The sequence below is a fragment of the Telmatherina bonti genome (assembly GCF_933228915.1).
Source record: "Telmatherina bonti genome assembly, chromosome: 4".
In the NCBI taxonomy this organism is placed as follows: Eukaryota; Metazoa; Chordata; class Actinopteri; order Atheriniformes; family Telmatherinidae; genus Telmatherina; species Telmatherina bonti.
Window position 1 is genome coordinate 41,500,634 of NC_136622.1, and position 27,263 is coordinate 41,527,896.

At 49.1% G+C, this 27,263-nt stretch overlaps 2 protein-coding genes across 3 annotated transcripts; one reads left to right on the forward strand and one right to left on the reverse strand.

Moving 5' to 3' along the window:
• The first annotated feature begins 296 nt into the window (after positions 1-296).
• Positions 297-9,110, forward strand: pcsk1nl (proprotein convertase subtilisin/kexin type 1 inhibitor, like). Of its 2 annotated transcripts, XM_079239632.1 has the most exons (5): positions 297-390; positions 5,505-5,751; positions 5,906-6,137; positions 6,201-6,293; positions 8,399-9,110. In XM_079239632.1, the coding sequence occupies exons 1-5, from the start codon at positions 337-339 to the stop codon at positions 8,781-8,783; spliced, it is 1,011 nt and encodes a 336-aa protein (XP_079095758.1). In that variant the 5' UTR covers positions 297-336; the 3' UTR covers positions 8,784-9,110. The 2 variants fall into 2 exon arrangements, with proteins under 2 accessions (XP_079095758.1, XP_079095759.1); XM_079239633.1 differs by lacking the exon at positions 6,201-6,293.
• Positions 9,111-10,086: 976 nt separating this feature from the next.
• Positions 10,087-26,988, reverse strand: lhfpl4b (LHFPL tetraspan subfamily member 4b; the record flags this gene model as incomplete). Its single annotated transcript, XM_079239794.1, has 6 exons — positions 10,087-10,222; positions 10,302-10,338; positions 10,415-10,562; positions 17,880-17,959; positions 18,132-18,336; positions 26,770-26,988. 5 exons carry the CDS (start codon positions 26,986-26,988, stop codon positions 10,310-10,312), a joined length of 681 nt encoding a protein of 226 aa, XP_079095920.1. The 3' UTR covers positions 10,087-10,222; positions 10,302-10,309.
• Between the last annotated feature and the right edge of the window lie 275 nt (positions 26,989-27,263).

Sequence of the window (27,263 nt, forward strand, 5' to 3'; positions counted from 1 at the left end):
TTATATTACATTATATTATGTTATATTATATTATATTATATTGTATTATATTACATTACATTACATTATATTAAATTATATTATATTAAATTATATTATATTATATTACATTATATTATATTATATTTTAATATATTACATTACATTATATTAAATTATATTATATTATATTACATTACATTACATTACATTACATAATATTATATTATATTACATTACATTACATTACATTACATTACATTATGAGTTATGGCTCCTCCTCTCCTGAGTCATCGGCTCCTCCCCCTCATCTGACAGGGAGCGTCTGCATCAGTGTGTTTATGGTCCGTCTGCAGAATGGCGTCTCACGGCCTCCTGCTGCTCAGCGCCGCTTTAATCCACGCGGCTCAGGTAAGCACGCGCCTGGTCCACGACGTTGTTGATGCGTGTCGCGTGTGACAATCCATGTCTGATGCTAATCTGCCACGGTAACCTGATCTGTGTGATCACTGATTTATCTGAGTGTGTGTGTGTGTGTGTGTGTGTGTGTGTGTGTGTGTGTGTGTGTGTGTGTGTGTGTGTGTGTGTGTGATTTTTACATTTATCTCGTTCTTGGGTCTTAAAAGGGCTTTTGGTGCTTTCAAGCAGATCAGAACCAGATCCGGGTCAGAACTCGGTCCAGATCAGAACCAGATCCGGGTCAGAACTAGGTCCAGATCAGAACCAGATCCGGGTCAGAACTCGGTCCAGATCAGAACCAGATCCGGGTCAGAACTAGGTCCAGATCAGAACCAGATCCGGGTCAGAACTCGGTCCAGATCAGAACCAGATCCGGGTCAGAACTAGGTCCAGATCAGAACCAGATCCGGGTCAGAACTAGGTCCAGATCAGAACCAGATCCGGGTCAGAACTCGGTCCAGATCAGAACCAGATCCGGGTCAGAACTAGGTCCAGATCAGAACCAGATCCGGGTCAGAACTCGGTCCAGATCAGAACCAGATCCGGGTCAGAACTCGGTCCAGATCAGAACCAGATCCGGGTCAGAACTAGGTCCAGATCAGAACCAGATCCGGGTCAGAACTAGGTCCAGATCAGAACCAGATCCGGGTCAGAACTAGGTCCAGATCAGAACCAGATCCGGGTCAGAACTCGGTCCAGATCAGAACCAGATCCGGGTCAGAACTAGGTCCAGATCAGAACCAGATCCGGGTCAGAACTAGGTCCAGATCAGAACCAGATCCGGGTCAGAACTAGGTCCGGATCAGGTCCAGGTCAGCGGAGTGTCTGTGGTCCTCGCAGAGATAGCAGTATGAACAGCGGCGTACATCAGAGCTGCTTCAACCAAAGGAACATATAATTTCATCTGCTGTCACCATGGAGACAGGAGATGGTAGCCCGTGGCAACAGGACAGGATGTTACACAGCAGGTCTCCTGTTACATGAGGCGTGTGTGTGTGTGTGTGTGTGTGTGTGTGTGTGTGTGTGTGTGTGTGTTCGTGTTCATGTTTTTGTTTCCGTACCACGACCTGGTCAGGTTGTTCACCAGCCTGAGGGGACCATCAGTCCTTATCAGGACCCGGTCCACTCAGGTATTCTTCAAGCTGTGTTCGGAAGGCTGCATCTGATTGGCTGATAAATAAATAAATACCAACTTTATTGTCCCTGAAGGTAAATTTGTTCAGTGCCTGAATACACAGCAGCAGCTGTCCAAGTCTCTGAGGATGTCGTCATGGTTACAGATGGAAGAAGCTGGATCTCATTTTACAACACCAGAAGGTCTCCATGACACCAGTCTCCTTGGAAACAATGCATGTTGACAAACAGCCATCCATCCAATCAGCTGTCAGCATCCTGAAGGGACAGAACTCCCTGATAAGCTGATGTCCCGGTAACCTTGTCAAGGAAACAGGATGTCCATTGTGTCCTCTACAGGACGTCCATCGTGTCCTCTACAGGACTCCATCGTGTCCTCTACAGGATGTCCATTGTGTCCTCTACAGGACGTCCATCGTGTCCTCTACAGGAAGCAGGATGTCCATTGTGTCCTCTACAGGATGTCCATCGTGTCCTCTACAGGAAGCAGAATGTCCATCGTGTCCTCTACAGGACTCCATCGTGTCCTCTACAGGATGTCCATTGTGTCCTCTACAGGACGTCCATCGTGTCCTCTACAGGAAGCAGGATGTCCATTGTGTCCTCTACAGGAAGCAGGATGTCCATCGTGTCCTCTACAGGAAGCAGGATGTCCATCGTGTCCTCTACAGGAAGCAGGATGTCCATCGTGTCCTCTACAGGAAGCAGGATGTCCATCGTGTCCTCTACAGGATGTCCATCGTGTCCTCTACAGGAAGCAGGATGTCCATCGTGTCCTCTACAGGAAACAGGATGTCCATCGTGTCCTCTACAGGATGTCCATCGTGTCCTCTACAGGAAGCAGGATGTCCATCGTTTCCTCTACAGGAAACAGGATGTCCATCGTGTCCTCTACAGGAAGCAGGATGTCCATCGTGTCCTCTACAGGATGTCAGTCGTGTCCTCTACAGGATGTCCATCATGTCCTCTACAGGATGTCCATCGTGTCCTCTACAGGATGTCCATCGTTTCCTCTACAGGAAACAGGATGTCCATCGTGTCCTCTACAGGAAGCAGGATGTCCATCGTGTCCTCTACAGGATGTCCATCGTGTCCTCTACAGGATGTCCATCGTGTCCTCTACAGGAAGCAGGATGTCCATCGTGTCCTCTACAGGATGTCCATCGTGTCCTCTACAGGAAGCAGGATGTCCATCGTTTCCTCTACAGGATGTCCATCGTGTCCTCTACAGGAAGCAGGATGTCCATCGTGTCCTCTACAGGATGTCCATCGTGTCCTTTACAGGAAACAGGATGTCCATCATGTCCTCTACAGGATGTCCATCGTGTCCTCTACAGGATGTCCATCGTGTCCTCTACAGGAAACAGGATGTCCATCGTGTCCTCTACAGGAAACAGGATGTCCATCGTGTCCTCTACAGGAAACAGGATGTCCATCGTTTCCTCTACAGGATGTCCATCGTTTCCTCTACAGGATGTCCATCGTGTCCTCTACAGGAAGCAGGATGTCCATCGTGTCCTCTACAGGAAACAGGATGTCCATCGTGTCCTCTACAGGATGTCCATCGTGTCCTTTACAGGAAGCAGGATGTCCATCGTGTCCTCTACAGGAAGCAGGATGTCCATCGTGTCCTCTACAGGAAGCAGGATGTCCATCGTGTCCTCTACAGGATGTCCATCGTGTCCTCTACAGGAAGCAGGATGTCCATCGTGTCCTCTACAGGAAACAGGATGTCCATCGTGTCCTCTACAGGATGTCCATCGTGTCCTCTACAGGAAGCAGGATGTCCATCGTTTCCTCTACAGGAAACAGGATGTCCATCGTGTCCTCTACAGGAAGCAGGATGTCCATCGTGTCCTCTACAGGATGTCAGTCGTGTCCTCTACAGGATGTCCATCATGTCCTCTACAGGATGTCCATCGTGTCCTCTACAGGATGTCCATCGTTTCCTCTACAGGAAACAGGATGTCCATCGTGTCCTCTACAGGAAGCAGGATGTCCATCGTGTCCTCTACAGGATGTCCATCGTGTCCTCTACAGGAAACAGGATGTCCATCGTGTCCTCTACAGGAAGCAGGATGTCCATCGTTTCCTCTACAGGATGTCCATCGTGTCCTCTACAGGAAGCAGGATGTCCATCGTGTCCTCTACAGGATGTCCATCGTGTCCTTTACAGGAAACAGGATGTCCATCATGTCCTCTACAGGATGTCCATCGTGTCCTCTACAGGATGTCCATCGTGTCCTCTACAGGAAACAGGATGTCCATCGTGTCCTCTACAGGAAACAGGATGTCCATCGTGTCCTCTACAGGAAACAGGATGTCCATCGTTTCCTCTACAGGATGTCCATCGTTTCCTCTACAGGATGTCCATCGTGTCCTCTACAGGAAGCAGGATGTCCATCGTGTCCTCTACAGGAAACAGGATGTCCATCGTGTCCTCTACAGGATGTCCATCGTGTCCTTTACAGGAAGCAGGATGTCCATCGTGTCCTCTACAGGAAGCAGGATGTCCATTGTGTCCTCTACAGGAAGCAGGATGTCCATCGTGTCCTCTACAGGATGTCCATCGTGTCCTCTACAGGAAGCAGGATGTCCATCGTGTCCTCTACAGGATGTCCATCGTGTCCTCTACAGGAAGCAGGATGTCCATCGTGTCCTCTACAGGATGTCCATCGTGTCCTCTACAGGAAGCAGGATGTCCATCGTGTCCTCTACAGGAAGCAGAATGTCCATCGTGTCCTCTACAGGAAGCAGGATGTCCATCGTGTCCTCTACAGGATGTCCATCGTGTCCTCTACAGGAAGCAGGATGTCCATCGTGTCCTCTACAGGATGTCCATCGTGTCCTCTACAGGAAGCAGGATGTCCATCGTGTCCTCTACAGGATGTCCATCGTGTCCTCTACAGGAAGCAGGATGTCCATCGTGTCCTCTACAGGATGTCCATCGTGTCCTTTACAGGAAACAGGATGTCCATCATGTCCTCTACAGGATGTCCATCGTGTCCTCTACAGGATGTCCATCGTGTCCTCTACAGGAAACAGGATGTCCATCGTGTCCTCTACAGGAAACAGGATGTCCATCGTGTCCTCTACAGGAAACAGGATGTCCATCGTTTCCTCTACAGGATGTCCATCGTTTCCTCTACAGGATGTCCATCGTGTCCTCTACAGGAAGCAGGATGTCCATCGTGTCCTCTACAGGAAACAGGATGTCCATCGTGTCCTCTACAGGATGTCCATCGTGTCCTTTACAGGAAGCAGGATGTCCATCGTGTCCTCTACAGGAAGCAGGATGTCCATCGTGTCCTCTACAGGAAGCAGGATGTCCATCGTGTCCTCTACAGGATGTCCATCGTGTCCTCTACAGGAAGCAGGATGTCCATCGTGTCCTCTACAGGAAGCAGGATGTCCATCGTGTCCTCTACAGGATGTCCATCGTGTCCTCTACAGGAAGCACGATGTCCATCGTGTCCTCTACAGGAAGCAGGATGTCCATCGTGTCCTCTACAGGATGTCCATCGTGTCCTCTACAGGAAGCAGGATGTCCATCGTGTCCTCTACAGGAAGCAGGATGTCCATCGTGTCCTCTACAGGATGTCCATCGTGTCCTCTACAGGAAGCACGATGTCCATCGTGTCCTCTACAGGAAGCAGGATGTCCATCGTGTCCTCTACAGGAAGCAGGATGTCCATCGTGTCCTCTACAGGAAGCAGGATGTCCATCGTGTCCTCTACAGGATGTCCATCGTGTCCTCTACAGGAAGCAGGATGTCCATCGTGTCCTCTACAGGATGTCCATCGTGTCCTTTACAGGAAACAGGACGTCCGTCACATCATGCTGAAACCTCGTGGACCTCACATGGTCCATGCTGTTGTTTATTAGAAATATAATCCATAACGTCTTGGTGACGTCAGACCTCTGTGGTTCAGTGTCTTCCTGCAGGTGTTGGTGGGGGGCGTGACCGTGACGTCTCAGCCAGACGCCAGCACAGAGACCTCCGAGACCGTCTGCCTTACAGAGACCAGATCATGTCATATCCTTCATTTAAGGCAGGAGGCGGGGCTAATAATGTGTACTACCAATCAGAGAACTGGAGAGGAAGGGGCTTGGACCAGGCACTGCAACGACTGGTGGAGAGAGACCAGAGGCGGGAGCAGGAGGAGGAGCAGCGAGCAGGTTGGAGCAACCTTCACATCCTACATCGATGTAAAGTTAAAACTTCCCCAGTTCCATCCACCAGAACCTCACTCACACAGATCCTAGAAACATAAAGTGTGATGAAGAACAGAAGAAGAAAATAAGCTTTAACCAGCCAATCATGTGTCTGCAGCTTACCTGGGGGCTCTGCTCTGCCTCCTGAGTGAGGCACAGAGCAAAGGATTGGTCAGTCCGGGTGATGTGGAGGTGGTGGAGGAGGTGGACGAAGATGAAGAGGATGATCGTGGGCCTCCAGGGGACTTCCAGGACTATGATGAGATGGGGCGGATATTGAGCATGGGGAGTCCCTCAGCGGCCTGGCGGAGCCTGATGGAGCCTCGGCAGACTCACCTGCTGCTGGACAGGTGAGTGTGTTCAGTTCTTCAGTAGTCAGAGGATGAATGAATGTAAAGAGTCCTGATTTTCAGGATGGAGCCTCAGCTGGTCCAGAGTCTGCTGCAGAGAGCAGGACCAACAGGCAGGGTCTCACTGGGACTGGACCGAGACCAGGAAACACTCAGGTGAGGACCAGTCCAGCATGTCCCTATCTTTACAGTTCAGTTCTCCACCTTTACGGTTCAGTTCTCCATCTTTACAGTTCAGTTCTCCATCTTGACGGTTCAGTTCTCCATCTTTACGGTTCAGTTCTCCATCTTTACAGTTCAGTTCGCCATCTTTACAGTTCAGTTCTCCACCTTTACGGTTCAGTTCTCCATCTTGACGGTTCAGTTATCCACCTTTACGGTTCAGTTCTCCATCTTTACAGTTCAGTTCTCCACCTTTACGGTTCAGTTCTCCATCTTTACGATTCAGTTCTCCATCTTTACAGTTCAGTTCTCCACCTTTACGGTTCAGTTCTCCATCTTGACGGTTCAGTTATCCACCTTTACGGTTCAGTTCTCCATCTTGACGGTTCAGTTCTCCATCTTTACAGTTCAGTTCTCCATCTTTACAGTTCAGTTCTCCATCTTGACGGTTCAGTTCTCCATCTTGACGGTTCAGTTCTTCATCTTGACGGTTCAGTTCTTCATCTTGACGGTTCAGTTCTTCATCTTGACGGTTCAGTTCTCCATCTTTACAGTTCAGTTCTCCATCTTGACGGTTCAGTTCTCCATCTTTACAGTTCAGTTCTCCATCTTTACAGTTCAGTTCTCCATCTTTACAGTTCAGTTCTCCACCTTTACGGTTCAGTTCTCCATCTTGACGGTTCAGTTATCCACCTTTACGGTTCAGTTCTCCATCTTTACGGTTCAGTTCTCCATCTTTACAGTTCAGTTCTCCACCTTTACGGTTCAGTTCTCCATCTTGACGGTTCAGTTATCCACCTTTACGGTTCAGTTCTCCATCTTGACGGTTCAGTTCTCCATCTTTACAGTTCAGTTCTCCATCTTTACAGTTCAGTTCTCCATCTTGACGGTTCAGTTCTTCATCTTGACGGTTCAGTTCTCCATCTTGACGGTTCAGTTCTTCATCTTGACGGTTCAGTTCTCCATCTTGACGGTTCAGTTCTCCATCTTGACGGTTCAGTTCTCCATCTTTACGGTTCTGTTCTTCACCTTTACGGTTCAGTTATCCACCTTTAGGGTTCAGTTCTCTACTGCTACAGTTCTGTTCTCCATCTTTACATTTCAGTTCTCCACCTCTTATGTTCAGTTCTCCACATTAACAGTTCGATTCACCACCTTTACAGTTCATTTCTTTACCTTTACAGTTCAGTTCTCCATCTTTACAGTTCAGTTCTCCATCTTTATGGTTCAGTTCTTCATCTTGACGGTTCAGTTCTCCATCTTTATGGTTCAGTTCTCCACCTTTACGGTTCAGTTCGCCATCTCTACGGTTCAGTTATCCACCTTTACGGTTCAGTTCTTCATCTTGACGGTTCAGTTCTCCATCTTTACGGTTCAGTTCTCCACCTTTACGGTTCAGTTCTCCACCTTTACGGTTCAGTTCGCCATCTCTACGGTTCAGTTATCCACCTTTACGGTTCAGTTCTTCATCTTGACGGTTCAGTTCTCCATCTTTACGGTTCAGTTCTCCATCTTTACGGTTCAGTTCTTCATCTTGACGGTTCAGTTCTCCATCTTTATGGTTCAGTTCTCCACCTTTACGGTTCAGTTCGCCATCTCTACGGTTCAGTTATCCACCTTTACGGTTCAGTTCTTCATCTTGACGGTTCAGTTCTCCATCTTTACGGTTCAGTTCTCCATCTTTACGGTTCAGTTCTTCATCTTGACGGTTCAGTTCTCCATCTTTATGGTTCAGTTCTCCACCTTTACGGTTCAGTTCGCCATCTCTACGGTTCAGTTATCCACCTTTACGGTTCAGTTCTTCATCTTGACGGTTCAGTTCTCCATCTTGACGGTTCAGTTCTCCATCTTTACGGTTCAGTTCTCCACCTTTACGGTTCAGTTCGCCATCTCTACGGTTCAGTTATCCACCTTTACGGTTCAGTTCTCCACCTTTACGGTTCAGTTCTCCATCTTTATGGTTCAGTTCTCCATCTTTACGGTTCAGTTCTCCACCTTTACGGTTCAGTTCTCCATCTTTATGGTTCAGTTCTCCATGTGTTATGGACACGCAGCTACATTGCTCCGCCCACTGTCTCCATCTCATGTCTTGTCTTTAGGCGGCTTGTTGCTAGGATACTGGCCAGCATCGGTCGTAACAACATCGCAGTGATGATGTCAGCTTCCAGAGCAAAGAGGGACCTGCCATTCCAATCAGTTGAACCTGTTAGCGATTCCCACAGCAGAACCCGCCGGTCCCTTGATGACATGGCTCCTCCGTTGCCGAGCAACAGCCCTCCTCTCCTCAGGGTAAAGAGACTTGAGGACGAAGACGAAGAAGAGAAGTTCCTCCCTCATACTGGCAGGCTGCAGAAGATCCAACGCATCGACACCATGGCGAACACGGACATGGAAGGTGGAAGTCATCAGCGCCACCGGAGGGCTGCCCTGACCTACGACCCCCAGATCCTGATCAGCCAAATCCTGGAGTACATGAAGGAGTGAGAGCAGGAGCAGAAAGAAACATGGGGAGGAGGAGGACTTTTCTTCTATTTGTTTTGATTTGTTTTTGTGTGAGGAGTTGCTAGACGCTACATAACCTCGACAGGAACAAGATTTCTGGGAGCTGTACTTAATGTCACACAAAGGTTCATGACTTCCTTTGATTCATTAAAGATGGAAGCATGATGGGCATTGTCTGTTACCATGGCAACAGCTGATGAGCTCTGTGATTGGTCGCTTCTCCTTGTGTTGCTCAGCTTGTTGTGATGCTTCATTTGTGCTGAAATTTGATTTATGTCACAATAAGAAATAAAGTTTCAGCTTCCTGGTGAAAAAAAATCATAAAAAACTTTTCTACATTTTTATTTTTTCTCATTCCAGTTTAATTTCAGCTGGACTGTTTACATCTCATGTCTTCATATTAAGTCATCATTTTATGAACAAAAAGCATGAAAAGACACGTGAAATTCATGTGAAACTCATGTCTGGTTATTTATTTTATATGATTTTATTATTTTCATTAAGAGAAAAGTTTTCCTAAATTAACAAAATGATTCTACAAAAATTAAATAAAGTGAAAGATAAAGAAGTTATCTAATAAAAAGTGAAAAATAAAAGATAAATCACACAAAATGAGGATCAAATAAATTAGATATATAAAATATGATGAAAAAAAATGTAATTAGCTGGTCAGAAATCAGGTCTGCTGCTGTTAGGGAGTTAGCACGAACACATTCTAGTCTCCTACAACTTGTCAAAACAAGTAAAGAAGCTAACAAGCTGAAAGAAACCAGATGCTAGATGCTAACTGTGGCTACACATAAACTAGCTTAAATCTCAGTTAGCTTCAAGCTACACAAACTATGCATGCTAAATTAGCTAACCATCAGGCAGCTGTTTGAAAACAGTCGATGTCAAATGCTAAAACTAATGCTAAATAGTTCAACCTTTCACTGGATTTCTGCTGCTTGCTTGCTAACACACGATAAATAAAACATTAATTTTTACATGTCTGAAACTACCTAGTCCATATTTATGAGGCTAACAGGCGCTTGCTGTGTTTCTGCTAAACAAAGCTAACCACAGTCTGAGATAATAGTAGTTCTTTTGAAAGAGTACATGCAAGCAGCACGACAGCTCTGATGGACATCATTTGAGAGCTGTTTGACAGGACAGGGTACAAAAACACAGGGATGTCCTGCAGGAAAGACACTGTCTTGTTTACATGCATGGGAGGGATGCAGCTCCTCTGAAAAAAGCAGATTAGTGGCTAAAAAGACTTCTGGAAGCAGCAACATCACACAACAGCAGCTGACAATCATGTCATGGACAATCTATTCATCACAGCACTTCAGATGAATGATCCTACGGGACATTATGGACCCAAGTCCACACAGTCCTCACAACACTGTAAACAACATCATTGCATGTGGACCACGTCTCTGAGGAGAAAACACAGAAGAAGAGTGAACAGGAAGTAGAAGGTACGAAGCAGTGCAGGCAGCAGAAGAAGAAACTGACCTGGAGACTCAGGCGGTCATCAGTAGACCTGTAGTCACTGCAAACAGATAAGCAGAGTTACACAGTGAAGGTCTGACTGAGGCATCAGCCTTCATCACCCTCTTCCTCCTCACCTTCCTGGGCGTTGGGAGGCAGCAGCGCGTCCTGTCTGTTGGCCAGAACGAAGGCCAGCGTAGCCAAGATGGCGTAGTCCAGAATCCCCAGGATGGCCAGGATGTAGGCCCAGTGGATGGAGCAGTTACCTGGAGAGAAGCTGCTCACCTGCAGGGAGAAGCAGCAGCTTCAGGTCATCCAGGTGAGAAAACACACTCATCATGCGTGTAGAATACATCATCATAAACATACGTGTGCATTTAACACACACCGAGATATCCCGTCTTTCAAACTGTTCTGTTCTAATCCATACATCTTATTTCCATTTTACTGATTCACGTCTGAAAGCCTGGCCGCGTGCTGCCATCTGGTGGCTGGATTTGGTAACACATTTAAGTAAATCTGTCGCCGTTTGATGACGAAATGGAGGCAGTTGCATCGCTAGACACTTCCAGCTTCATAAATGCTTTCAGGAGGTTCCTGGCAATCAGGGGACCTGTAAAACACATCCGTTCTGACAGGGGCACTAGTCTCATTGGAGCCTCAAACGCCCCTGGTACCCCATCTAATGGTGATAGAGGAGCTGTGCAAAGGTTCCTCTCAGACCATGGATGCTCTTGGACCTTTAACCCTCCTCACTCTTCTCACGTGGAGGGGCGTGTGGGAAAGGATGGTTGGTGTCACACATCTGGAGTTGGATTCAATGTTTTTTCAGATGGGATCTTCTACACCTAGACATGACATGCTTCTCAGGGTCAGAGGTCAGGGCCATCATGAACAACAGGCCATTAGTGTCTGTCTCTGATGATCCATGGATTCCTTCATTCTTACACCTACAACCTTCCCCCACCTTCAGGAGAGTTTAGGGAAAAGGACTTGTTCAAACAGCAGCGGTGGAGGTTTCAAAGCCTTCTGCACGACCAAGTCTAAAAGCAGGAAGGATGATACTTCTCCCAGACTTAAACCAAAAGAAATGACTGGCTTCTTGGCATCATTACTGAGGTGTACCCAAGTAAAGACGGGCATGTTCGCAAAGTTCAAGTCCAGTTGACAAAGAAAGACAGTACAAAGTTATTCTTACGACCTGTGAGCCACATGGTTTGTCTTATTTCTTCAGATTAAACTGGGATTGGTTGAGATCTCTTGATAGGAGGTTAGACTTCCATACGGTGTGTTCGCACCAGACGCTGAACGCTCGCCGTTGCTCACTAAACTGTCACTTTTGTGTCCAACGCCCAAGACGCTCTTGCCGCGTTTGCCGCTTGTCGAAACGAGCGGAAAACGCAATGAAAGGGGGGGGGGGGCTTTCCTTCTGGTCAGTTTGAATGATGGCGGATGCAGTAGAGAGATGGTGTAATGGAGTTCATTTGTGATGATTCCACTTGCCATCCTTTGTGTTTCTATAATTTAAACTTTATGTGTAATTTGATTAATTTTTATGAGTCTATTATTTTCAGTCAACAGATTTTATTTATTTACATTTATTGTGATGGGTACTTTAAGCTCCGATTCATTTGGAAGCACTTGAACGCCACCTGATAAGCCCTGCAGACTGGAGATGGACGCCCCCTCCCCCCCTCCGTCTAGCCTCAGTCTATCGGGAGGACTCGTGGTGAGTTGGCTTGCACTGATCTCTACAGAGATCGTTTTTTTCATCGTGTTTTAAATATTTATTTCCCGTCTGGAGGTATTCTGTTAACAGCTGCTGACGTAATGTGCTTGTGCTTCGTAAAAGGCTATATTACTCAGCAACTTGTTAGCCTAGTCTGTGTGGCTAATTCTAGCAACTTGGCTGCGAAAAACATTGACTTGTTTTCTTTTTCAGTTGTGTCGATGTCGTGACTGTGGGAGCTGATGAGCCTGTTTTTTATGTTCTGAACCAGAAACCAGATGTGGTCATAAAGAAGCCGTGGATTCTGAGACTGGGTACCATTGTCGTCATTTCATTCAACGCAGAAAAGAATAACCTGGCCGCTACAGTGGCATGGCTTTATTTAACAAACAAAGCTAGAGAACGCCATCGTAGGGCGTCTCAGCCCCATGTCCGGGTTCTCCAGCTAAACCATAGGCGTTCGGAGTTTGGCGAGTTTCTCCATTTACTCCAGGAGCTGCGTGCTGATCGCTCTGATTGGTTGACGCCCCGCATCACGCCACCGCGGCTATCACTGAAAACGCCTCCTTGACGCCTCCTTGACGCCTCCTTGACGCCTCCTTAACGCCGCCTTGACGCCGCCTTGACGCCGCCTTGACGCCTCCTTGACGCCTCCTTGACACTGCCTTGACGCCTCCTTGACGCGTCCTTAACGCCGCCTTGACGCCTCCTTGACGCCTCCTTGACGCCTCCTTGACGCCTCCTTGACACTGCCTTGACGCCTCCTTGACACTGCCTTGACGCCTCCTTGACGCCTCCTTGACGCTGCCTTGACGCCTCCTTGACGCTGCCTTGACGCCTCCTTGACGCTGCCTTGATGCCTCCTTGACGCCGCCCTGACGCCTCCTTGACGCCGCCTTGACGCCTCCTTGACGCCGCCTTGACGCCGCCTTGACGCCTCCTTGACGCCGCCTTGACGCCTCCTTGACGCCGCCTTGACGCCTCCCTGACGCCTCCTTGACGCTGCCTTGACGCTGCCTTGACGCCTCCTTTAGCCTCCTTGACGCTGCCTTGACGCCTCCTTGACTCCTCCTTGACGCTGCCTTGACTCCTCCTTGACGCTGCCTTGACGCCTCCTTGACGCCTCCTTGACGCCTCCTTGACGCCTCCTTGACACCGCCTTGACGCCTCCTTGACGCCTCCTTGACGCCTCCTTGACGCCGCCTTGACGCCTCCTTGACGCCTCCCTGACGCTGCCTTGACGCCTCCTTGACGCCTCCTTGACGCCTCCTTGACGCTGCCTTGACGCCTCCTTGACGCCTCCCTGACGCTGCCTTGACGCCTCCTTGACGCCTCCTTGACGCCTCCTTGACGCCGCCTTGACGCCTCCTTGACGCCTCCTTGACGCCTCCTTGACGCTGCCTTGACGCCTCCTTGACGCCTCCTTGACGCTGCCTTGACGCCTCCTTGACGCCTCCTTGACGCTGCCTTGACGCCGCCTTGACGCCTCCTTGACGCCTCCTTGACGCTGCCTTGACGCCTCCCTGACGCCTCCTTGACGCCGCCTTGACGCCTCCTTGACGCCTCCCTGACTCCTCCTTGACGCTGCCTTGACTCCTCCTTGACGCTGCCTTGACGCCTCCTTGACGCCTCCTTGACGCCTCCTTGACGCCTCCTTGACACCGCCTTGACGCCTCCTTGACGCCTCCTTGACGCCTCCTTGACGCCGCCTTGACGCCTCCTTGACGCCTCCCTGACGCTGCCTTGACGCCTCCTTGACGCCTCCTTGACGCCTCCTTGACGCTGCCTTGACGCCTCCTTGACGCCTCCCTGACGCTGCCTTGACGCCTCCTTGACGCCTCCTTGACGCCTCCTTGACGCCGCCTTGACGCCTCCTTGACGCCTCCTTGACGCCTCCTTGACGCTGCCTTGACGCCTCCTTGACGCCTCCTTGACGCTGCCTTGACGCCTCCTTGACGCCTCCTTGACGCTGCCTTGACGCCGCCTTGACGCCTCCTTGACGCCTCCTTGACGCTGCCTTGACGCCTCCCTGACGCCTCCTTGACGCCGCCTTGACGCCTCCTTGACGCCTCCCTGACTCCTCCTTGACGCTGCCTTGACGCCTCCTTGACGCCTCCTTGACGCCGCCTTGACGCCTCCCTGACGCCTCCTTGACGCCTCCTTGACGCCTCCTTGACGCTGCCTTGACGCCTCCCTGACGCCTCCTTGACGCCGCCTTGACGCCTCCTTGACGCTGCCTTGACGCCGCCTTGACGCCTCCCTGACGCCTCCTTGACGCTGCCTTGACGCCTCCCTGACGCCTCCCTGACGCCTCCTTGACGCTGCCTTGACGCCTCCCTGACGCCTCCTTGACGCTGCCTTGACGCCTCCCTGACGCCTCCCTGACGCCTCCTTGACGCTGCCTTGACGCCTCCTTGACGCCTCCTTGACGCTGCCTTGACGCCTCCTTGACGCCTCCTTGACGCCGCCTTGACGCTGCCTTGACGCCTCCTTGACGCTGCCTTGACGCTGCCTTGACGCCTCCTTGACGCCTCCCTGACGCTGCCTTGACGCTGCCTTGACGCCTCCTTGACGCCTCCTTGACGCTGCCTTGACGCCTCCTTGACGCTGCCTTGACGCCTCCTTGACGCCTCCTTTAGCCTCCTTGACGCCTCCTTGACGCTGCCTTGACGCCTCCTTTAGCCTCCTTGACGCTGCCTTGACGCCTCCCTGACGCCTCCTTGACGCTGCCTTGACGCCTCCTTGACGCCTCCTTTAGCCTCCTTGACGCCTCCTTGACGCCGCCTTGACGCCTCCTTGACGCCTCCTTGACGCCTCCTTGACGCTGCCTTGACGCCTCCTTTAGCCTCCTTGACGCTGCCTTGACGCCTCCTTGACGCTGCCTTGACGCCTCCTTGACGCCTCCTTTAGCCTCCTTGACGCCTCCTTGACGCTGCCTTGACGCCTCCTTTAGCCTCCTTGACGCTGCCTTGACGCCTCCCTGACGCCTCCTTGACGCTGCCTTGACGCCTCCTTGACGCCTCCTTTAGCCTCCTTGACGCCTCCTTGACGCCGCCTTGACGCCTCCCTGACGCCTCCTTGACGCTGCCTTGACGCCTCCCTGACGCCTCCTTGACGCTGCCTTGACGCCTCCTTGACGCCTCCTTGACGCCTCCTTGACGCCTCCTTGACGCTGCCTTGACGCCTCCTTGACGCCTCCTTGACGCTGCCTTGACGCCTCCTTGACGCCTCCTTGACGCTGCCTTGACGCCTCCTTGACGCCTCCTTGACGCCGCCTTGACGCCGCCTTGACGCCTCCTTGACGCCTCCTTGACGCTGCCTTGACGCCTCCTTGACGCCTCCTTGACGCCTCCTTGACGCTGCCTTGACGCCTCCTTGACGCCTCCTTGACGCTGCCTTGACGCCTCCTTGACGCCTCCCTGACGCCTCCTTGACGCCTCCCTGACGCCTCCCTGACGCCTCCTTGACGCTGCCTTGACGCCTCCTTGACGCCTCCTTGACGCTGCCTTGACGCCTCCCTGACGCCTCCTTTAGCCTCCTTGACGCCTCCTTGACGCCGCCTTGACGCCTCCCTGACGCTGCCTTGACGCCTCCTTGACGCCTCCTTGACGCTGCCTTGACGCCTCCCTGACGCCTCCTTGACGCCGCCTTGACGCCGCCTTGACGCCTCCCTGACGCCTCCCTGACGCCTCCTTGACGCTGCCTTGACGCCTCCCTGACGCCTCCTTGACGCTGCCTTGACGCCTCCCTGACGCCTCCCTGACGCCTCCTTGACGCTGCCTTGACGCCTCCCTGACGCCTCCTTGACGCTGCCTTGACGCTGCCTTGACGCCTCCCTGACGCCTCCTTGACGCTGCCTTGACGCCTCCCTGACGCCTCCTTGACGCTGCCTTGACGCCGCCTTGACGCCTCCTTGACGCCTCCTTGACGCTGCCTTGACGCCTCCTTGACGCCTCCTTGACGCCTCCTTGACGCTGCCTTGACGCCTCCTTGACGCCTCCTTGACGCTGCCTTGACGCCTCCCTGACGCCTCCTTGACGCCGCCTTGACGCCTCCTTGACGCTGCCTTGACGCCGCCTTGACGCCTCCTTGACGCTGCCTTGACGCCTCCTTGACGCCTCCTTGACGCTGCCTTGACGCCTCCTTGACGCCTCCTTGACGCCGCCTTGACGCCGCCTTGACGCCTCCTTGACGCCTCCTTGACGCTGCCTTGACGCCTCCTTGACGCCTCCTTGACGCCTCCTTGACGCCTCCTTGACGCTGCCTTGACGCCTCCTTGACGCTGCCTTGACGCCTCCTTGACGCCTCCTTGACGCTGCCTTGACGCCTCCCTGACGCCTCCTTGACGCTGCCTTGACGCCTCCCTGACGCCTCCTTGACGCTGCCTTGACGCCTCCCTGACGCCTCCCTGACGCCTCCTTGACGCTGCCTTGACGCCTCCTTGACGCTGCCTTGACGCCTCCCTGACGCCTCCTTGACGCTGCCTTGACGCCTCCCTGACGCCTCCCTGACGCCTCCTTGACGCTGCCTTGACGCCTCCCTGACGCCTCCCTGACGCCTCCTTGACGCCTCCCTGACGCCTCCTTGACGCCGCCTTGACGCCTCCCTGACGCCTCCTTGACGCTGCCTTGACGCCTCCCTGACGCCTCCCTGACGCCTCCTTGACGCCTCCCTGACGCCTCCTTGACGCCTCCCTGACGCCTCCTTGACGCTGCCTTGACGCCTCCCTGACGCCTCCTTGACGCTGCCTTGACGCCTCCCTGACGCCTCCTTGACGCTGCCTTGACGCCTCCTTGACGCTGCCTTGACGCCTCCCTGACGCCTCCCTGACGCCTCCTTGACGCCTCCTTGACGCTGCCTTGACGCCTCCTTGACGCTGCCTTGACGCCTCCCTGACGCCGCCTTGACGCCTCCTTGACGCTGCCTTGACGCCTCCCTGACGCCTCCCTGACGCCTCCTTGACGCCTCCTTGACGCTGCCTTGACGCCTCCTTGACGCGCCTCCACAGACTTGACGTGTAAATGGGGTGTAGATGGGGAGTGTTCTGTTATTGGGAGGCAGGTGTAAAGGTCCATCTGTTATACATCCTATTGCCATGATAACATTTATTTTCAACAAACAATTTTTGAAGTTGTAGAAAACTGTCCTGTAGCTTTTAATTTAATGTAAAACAATTATTTCATGATTGAGATTCCTAGAAGCTTTGTATGTTTATTTCTGTGTTTTACCCAACTCCAACTGGCTTCAGTAAAGAGTCCGCGGGAACTCTCGTCTGTCATCATGTTGGAGAGTTTATCCGCGAGTCGACTCCTGCTGGAGTAGAGGACATGAACGGTGCTGGGAGGCAGGTGTAAAGGTCCATCTATGCTGGACACAGACAGATGGACAGTCTCGTCTCAGGGCACAACGTTGAGTTGTTTGGCTGACACACAACCAGGAACAAGCCAGAGAAGAAGAGGAACAGGAAGATCGACAAATAAAATCCCCCGAAGAAGAACTCGAAAAGAACAAGACTGGTTTTCTTCTTCTGGTATTTTTGGACGATTGTAAACAACTTTATAGCCGTGCGTTGCTGCTACCAACCGGTGTCAGAACTCAGCACTGCCCCCTAGTGGAGGAACGGACTTACTAACTATTAAAGAAGTATGGAAGTATGAGACTTTAATGTTCACGAAGCACAAAGATCCGGGTTCTCCTGGAAACTGATCTGTTTGTCAATAAAGTTTCATTTGTTCGTAACAGAAGCACAAAACTATTTCAGCACGAAATATCCAATGCGTGAAGTTAACCGTAAAACAGATCAAGTGTTCCTACACAGGGGTGTAAACTTGTTTACAGTGAAGATCAGCTGTTTATTGTTGACAAACACTCACCGCATCTCCACACAGAGTTCTCATCTCTGGACTCTCCCATGAGTCTGGAAACAGGAGGCACGCCAAGGCCAGACAAAAACCTGCAGAGACAGAGGACACATCAGCCAAACCACGTCAAATGACAAACGTGTCCACCGCGGGACACGTCCAGACAGAGGGGTATAATAAAACCTCACGTGAACCAGGTGGGACAGAACATCTAACCTCCAATGAGACTTAAGCAGAAAACAGAGGAAGCCGTGTCCAACTAACCTGCAGTCAGCTGCAGCCAGGCGCAGATCTTGTAGACGGTTGCAGCGCTGCAGAACCTGAAGAGACAGAGACAGAAGACGCTGGTCCACACCGCCCAAAGCGACACGCCCACCAAAACAGCGACTGACTGGAAGGACGGCAGCGGAGACAGGCTGGACAGACTGCCACGACAGTCAGGGACAGGCCAGTCCGACTCCAAGCACACCTGAGGAGACATAGGAAAGCAGGGACGTGTAGACATATAGGGATGTGTAGACACATAGGGACGGAAAGACATATGGGGACGTACAGACATATGGGGACGTGTGGACACATAGGGACGGAAAGACATATGGGGACGTACAGACATATGGGGACGTGTAGACATATGGGGACGTACAGACATATGGGGACGTGTAGACATATGGGGACGTGTGGACATATGGGGACGTACAGACATATGGGGACGTGTAGACATATGGGGACGTACAGACATATGGGGATGTACAGACATATGGGGATGTACAGACATATGGGGACGTGTAGACATATGGGGACGTACAGACATATGGGGACGTACAGACATATGGGGACGTGTAGACATATGGGACGTACAGACATATGGGGACGTACAGACATATGGGGACGTGTAGACATATGGGGACGTACAGACATATGGGGACGTGTAGACATATGGGGACGTGTGGACACATAGGGACGGAAAGACATATGGGGACGTACAGACATATGGGGACGTGTAGACATATGGGGACGTACAGACATATGGGGACGTGTAGACATATGGGGACGTGTGGACATATGGGGACGTACAGACATATGGGGACGTGTAGACATATGGGGACGTACAGACATATGGGGATGTACAGACATATGGGGATGTACAGACATATGGGGACGTGTAGACATATGGGGACGTACAGACATATGGGGACGTACAGACATATGGGGACGTGTAGACATATGGGACGTACAGACATATGGGGACGTACAGACATATGGGGACGTGTAGACATATGGGGACGTACAGACATATGGGGATGTACAGACATATGGGGACGTGTAGACATATGGGGACGTACAGACATATGGGGACGTACAGACATATGGGGACGTGTAGACATATGGGGACGTACAGACATATGGGGACGTGTGGACATATGGGGACGTACAGACATATGGGGACGTGTAGACATATGGGGACGTACAGACATATGGGGACGTACAGACATATGGGGACGTACAGACATATGGGGACGTACAGACATATGGGGATGTACAGACATATGGGGACGTGTAGACATATGGGGACGTACAGACATATGGGGACGTACAGACATATGGGGACGTACAGACATATGGGGACGTACAGACATATGGGGACGTGTGGACATATGGGGACGTACAGACATATGGGGACGTGTAGACATATGGGGACGTACAGACATATGGGGACGTACAGACATATGGGGATGTACAGACATATGGGGACGTGTAGACATATGGGGACGTACAGACATATGGGGACAAGTGGACATATGGGGACATGTAGACATATAGTGACATGTAGACATATGGGGACATGAAGACATATGGAGAAATGTAGACATATGGGGACATGTAGACATATGGGGACATGTAGATATATGGAGACATGTAGACATATAGGGACATGTAGACATATGGGGACATGTAGACATGTAGTGACATGTAGACATATAGGGACATGTAGACATGTACCGACATGTATACATATGGGGACATGTATACATATAGGGACATGTAGACATATGGGGACATGTAGACATATAGGGAGATGTAGACAAATAGGGACATGTAGACATGTAGCGACATGTATACATATGGGGACATGTAGACATATAGGGAGATGTAGAAAAATAGGGACATGTCGACATATAAGGGCATGTAGACCTATGGGAACATGTAGACATATGGGGACGTATAGACATATGGGGACATGTAGGGACATGGAGACATGTAGGGACATGTAGACATGTAGGGACATGTAGACATGTAGACATATAGGGACATGTAGTGACATGTAGACATGTCGACATGTAGGGACATGTATACATGTGGGGACATGTATACATATAGGGACATGTAGACATATAGGGACATGTAGACATGTAGGGATATGTAGACATGTCGACATGTAGGGACATGTAGACATATAAGGACATGTAGACATGTAGGGTCATGTAGACATATAGGGACGTACAGACATATAAGGACTTATAGACATATAGGGACATGTACACATATAGAGACATGTATATATACAGGGACATGTAGACATATAGGGACATCTCGACATATAGGGACATGTAGACATGTAGGGATATGTCGACATATAGGGACATGTGGACATGTAGGGACATGTAGACATATAGGGACATGTAGACATATGGGGACATTAAGACATATGGAGACATGTACACATATAGGGACATGTAGACATATGGGGACATGTAGACATGTAAGGACATGTAGACGTGTATGGACATGTAGACATGCAGGGACTTACAGACATATAGGGAGATGTAGACATGTAGGGACATGTAGACATGTCGACATGTAGGGACATGTAGACATGTAGACATATAGGGACATGTATACATGTGGGGACATGTATACATATAGGGACATGTATACATATAGGGACATGTAGACATGTAGGGTCATGTAGACATACAGGGACGTACAAACATATAAGGACTTATAGACATATAGGGACATGTACACATATAGAGACATGTATATATACAGGGACATGTAGACATATAGGGACATCTTGACATATAGGGACATGTAGACATGTAGGGATATGTCGACATATAGGGACATGTGGACATGTAGGGACATGTAGACATATAGGGACATGTAGACATATGGGGACATTAAGACATATGGAGACATGTACACATATAGGGACATGTAGACATATGAGGACATGTAGACATGTAGGGACATGTAGACGTGTAGGGACATGTAGACATACAGGGACGTACAGACATATAGGGAGATGTAGACATGTAGGGACATGTAGACATATGGGGACATGTAGACATACAGGGACGTACAGACATATAGGTACATATAGACATGTAGGGACATATAGACCTATGGGAACATGTAGACATATGGGGACATATAGACATATGGGGACATGTAGGGACATGGAGACATGTAGGGACATGTAGAGATATAGGGACATGAAGACATGTAGACATATAGAGACATGTAGACATGTAGTGACATGTAGACATGTAGTGACATGTAGACATGTCGACATGTAGGGACATGTCGACATGTAGACATATAGGGACATGTATACATGTGGGGACATGTAGACATATAGGGACATGTATACATGTGGGGACATGTAGACATATAGGGACATGTGGATATATAGGGACATGTAGACATATAGGGACATGTAGACATGTAGGGACATGTAGACATGTCGACATGTAGGGACATGTAGACATATGGGGACATGTAGGGACATGTAGACATGTAGACATATAGGGACATGTATACATGTGGGGACATGTAGACATATAGGGACATGTATACATGTGGGGACATGTAGACATATAGGGACATGTGGATATATAGGGACATGTAGACATGTAGTGACATGTAGACATGTCGACATGTAGGGACATGTCGACATGTAGACATAAAGGGACATGTATACATGTGGGGACATGTAGACATATAGGGACATGTATACATGTGGGGACATGTAGACATATAGGGACATGTGGATATATAGGGACATGTAGACATATAGGGACATGTAGACATGTAGGGACATGTAGACATGTCGACATGTAGGGACATGTAGACATATGGGGACATGTAGGGACATGTAGACATGTAGACATATAGGGACATGTATACATGTGGGGACATGTAGACATATAGGGACATGTATACATGTGGGGACATGTAGACATATAGGGACATGTGGATATATAGGGACATGTAGACATATAGGGACATGTAGACATGTAGGGACATGTAGACATGTCGACATGTAGGGACATGTAGACATATGGGGACATGTAGGGACATGTAGACATGTAGACATATAGGGACATGTATACATGTGGGGACATGTAGACATATAGGGACATGTATACATGTGGGGACATGTAGACATATAGGGACATGTGGATATATAGGGACATGTAGACATATAGGGACATGTAGACATGTAGGGACATGTAGACATGTCGACATGTAGGGACATGTAGACATATGGGGACATGTAGGGACATGTAGACATATAGGGACATGTTGACATATAGGGAGATGTAGACAAATAGGGACATGTCAACATATAGGGGCATGTAGACATATGGGAACATGTAGACATATGGGGACATATAGACATATGGGGACATGTAGGGACATGGAGACATGTAGGGACATGTAGACATGTAGTGACATGTAGACATGTCGACATGTAAGGACATGTAGACATGTAGTGACATGTCGACATGTAGGGACATGTCGACATGTAGACATATAGGGACATGTATACATGTGGGGACATGTAGACATATAGGGACATGTGGATATATAGGGACATGTAAACATGTATGGACATGTATACATATAGGGACATGTAGACATATAAGGACATGTAGACATGTAGGGTCATGTAGACATATAGGGACGTACAGACATATAAGGACTTATAGACATATAGGGACATGTATATATACAGGGACATGTAGACATATAGGGACATCTCGACATATAGGGACATGTAGACATGTAGGGATATGTCGACATAAAGGGACATGTGGACATGTAGGGACATGTAGACATATAGGGACATGTAGACATATGGGGACATTAAGACATATGGAGACATGTACACATATAGGGACATGTAGACATATGGGGACATGTAGACATGTAGGGACATGTAGACGTGTAGGGACATGTAGACATACAGGGACGTACAGACATATAGGGAGATGTAGACATGTAGGGACATGGAGACATATAGGGACATGTAGACATATGGGGACATTAAGACATATGGAGACATGTACACATATAGGGACATGTAGACATATGGGGACATGTAGACATGTAGGGACATGTAGACGTGTAGGGACATGTAGACATACAGGGACGTACAGACATATAGGGAGATGTAGACATGTAGGGACATGGAGATATATAGGGACATGGAGACATGTAGGGACATGGAGATATATAGGGACATGGAGACATGTAGGGACATGGAGATATATAGGGACATGGAGACATGTAGGGACATGGAGATATGTAGGGACATGGAGATATATAGGGACATGGAGACATGTAGGGACATGGAGATATGTAGGGACATGGAGATATATAGGGACATGGAGATATGTAGGGACATGGAGACATGTAGGGACATGGAGATATATAGGGACATGGAGACATGTAGGGACATGGAGATATATAGGGACATGGAGACATGTAGGGACATGGAGATATATAGGGACATGGAGACATGTAGGGACATGGAGATATATAGGGACATGGAGACATGTAGGGACATGGAGATATATAGGGACATGGAGATATATAGGGACATGGAGACATGTAGGGACATGGAGATATATAGGGACATGTAGACATGTAGGGACATGGAGATATATAGGGACATGGAGACATGTAGGGACATGGAGATATATAGGGACATGGAGATATATAGGGACATGGAGACATGTAGGGACATGGAGATATATAGGGACATGGAGATATATAGGGACATGGAGACATGTAGGGAGATGGAGATATTTAGGGACATGGAGATATATAGGGACATGGAGATATATAGGGACATGGAGACATGTAGGGAGATGGAGATATATAGGGACATGGAGATATATAGGGACATGGAGATATATAGGGACATGGAGACATGTAGGGACATGGAGATATATAGGGACATGGAGACATGTAGGGACATGGAGATATATAGGGACATGGAGACATGTAGGGACATGGAGATATATAGGGACATGGAGATATATAGGGACATGGAGACATGTAGGGAGATGGAGATATATAGGGACATGGAGATATATAGGGACATGGAGATATATAGGGACATGGAGACATGTAGGGAGATGGAGATATATAGGGACATGGAGACATGTAGGGACATGGAGATATATAGGGACATGGAGACATGTAGGGACATGGAGATATATAGGGACATGGAGATATATAGGGACATGGAGACATGTAGGGACATGGAGATATATAGGGACATGGAGATATATAGGGACATGGAGACATGTAGGGACATGGAGACATGTAGGGACATGGAGATATATAGGGACATGGAGATATATAGGGACATGGAGACATGTAGGGACATGGAGATATATAGGGACATGGAGACATGTAGGGACATGGAGATATATAGGGACATGGAGACATGTAGGGACATGGAGATATATAGGGACATGGAGACATGTAGGGACATGGAGATATATAGGGACATGGAGACATGTAGGGACATGGAGATATATAGGGACATGGAGACATGTAGGGACATGGAGATATATAGGGACATGGAGATATATAGGGACATGGAGACATGTAGGGAGATGGAGATATATAGGGACATGGAGATATATAGGGACATGGAGATATATAGGGACATGGAGACATGTAGGGACATGGAGATATATAGGGACATGGAGACATGTAGGGACATGGAGATATATAGGGACATGGAGACATGTAGGGAGATGGAGATATATAGGGACATGGAGACATGTAGGGACATGGAGATATATAGGGACATGGAGACATGTAGGGACATGGAGATATATAGGGACATGGAGATATATAGGGACATGGAGACATGTAGGGACATGGAGATATATAGGGACATGGAGACATGTAGGGACATGGAGATATATAGGGACATGGAGATATATAGGGACATGGAGACATGTAGGGAGATGGAGATATATAGGGACATGGAGATATATAGGGACATGGAGATATATAGGGACATGGAGACATGTAGGGACATGGAGATATATAGGGACATGGAGACATGTAGGGACATGGAGATATATAGGGACATGGAGACATGTAGGGACATGGAGATATATAGGGACATGGAGACATGTAGGGACATGGAGATATATAGGGACATGGAGACATGTAGGGACATGGAGATATATAGGGACATGGAGACATGTAGGGACATGGAGATATATAGGGACATGGAGACATGTAGGGACATGGAGATATATAGGGACATGGAGACATGTAGGGACATGGAGACATGTAGGGACATGGAGACATGTAGGGACATGGAGATATATAGGGACATGGAGATATATAGGGACATGGAGACATGTAGGGACATGGAGACATGTAGGGACATGGAGATATATAGGGACATGGAGATATATAGGGACATGGAGACATGTAGGGACATGGAGATATATAGGGACATGGAGACATGTAGGGACATGGAGATATATAGGGACATGGAGACATGTAGGGACATGGAGATATATAGGGACATGGAGACATGTAGGGACATGGAGATATATAGGGACATGGAGACATGTAGGGACATGGAGATATATAGGGACATGGAGACATGTAGGGACATGGAGATATATAGGGACATGGAGATATATAGGGACATGGAGACATGTAGGGAGATGGAGATATATAGGGACATGGAGATATATAGGGACATGGAGATATATAGGGACATGGAGACATGTAGGGACATGGAGATATATAGGGACATGGAGACATGTAGGGACATGGAGATATATAGGGACATGGAGACATGTAGGGAGATGGAGATATATAGGGACATGGAGACATGTAGGGACATGGAGATATATAGGGACATGGAGACATGTAGGGACATGGAGATATATAGGGACATGGAGATATATAGGGACATGGAGACATGTAGGGACATGGAGATATATAGGGACATGGAGACATGTAGGGACATGGAGATATATAGGGACATGGAGATATATAGGGACATGGAGACATGTAGGGAGATGGAGATATATAGGGACATGGAGATATATAGGGACATGGAGATATATAGGGACATGGAGACATGTAGGGACATGGAGATATATAGGGACATGGAGACATGTAGGGACATGGAGATATATAGGGACATGGAGACATGTAGGGACATGGAGATATATAGGGACATGGAGACATGTAGGGACATGGAGATATATAGGGACATGGAGACATGTAGGGACATGGAGATATATAGGGACATGGAGACATGTAGGGACATGGAGATATATAGGGACATGGAGACATGTAGGGACATGGAGATATATAGGGACATGGAGACATGTAGGGACATGGAGACATGTAGGGACATGGAGACATATGAAGAGACAGCAGAAGACAAACAGGGACACATCAGTGACATTTTTCCATCTCTTTTTTTCTTTACCAGTCCAGTTTTTTGTTGTGATCCAGTTCTGATCCCACCCTGATATCAGGATCCTGGATTGTGAGACTCAGATAAACTGAAAGACAAACCAGCTTTGATTGGACAGTCCAGGTTCTGGGTTCTCACCTCAAATAGTCCCATGGTGCCGCTAGGTTTTGGAGGACCCGCCTGCTGGGTCCTGGAGTCAGCGGTTCCGACCCAGGACGGCTGCACCAGGATGACCACCTGGATGATGGCAAAGCAGAGGGTGCAGACGGCCCAGAGGACGCCGACGGCACGGGCGCTCCGCATGAACTCGGTTTGGTAGAGACGAGAGAGGTCGGCGAGGCCGGGAGATGCTGACATCACTGGAGGGGGTGGGGCTTCAGATCAATTCAACATGGACCCGGATGAGATCTGTCCTGGTTCCAGAGGATCAGAACGTCTCTAACTGGTTCTTCACCAGCAGTCTGTGGTCTGGAGCACCACCTGGCTCCCCACCGAGGCGGCTTCCTGCTGGCCTAACGCGTTACGCACCAGGCTGGAAGTTTGAACAGACAAACAAACAAACAAATAAATAAATAAATGAACAAATAAAACAGATGCAGAAACATCTGTCATGACATCATGACGAAGCGGGA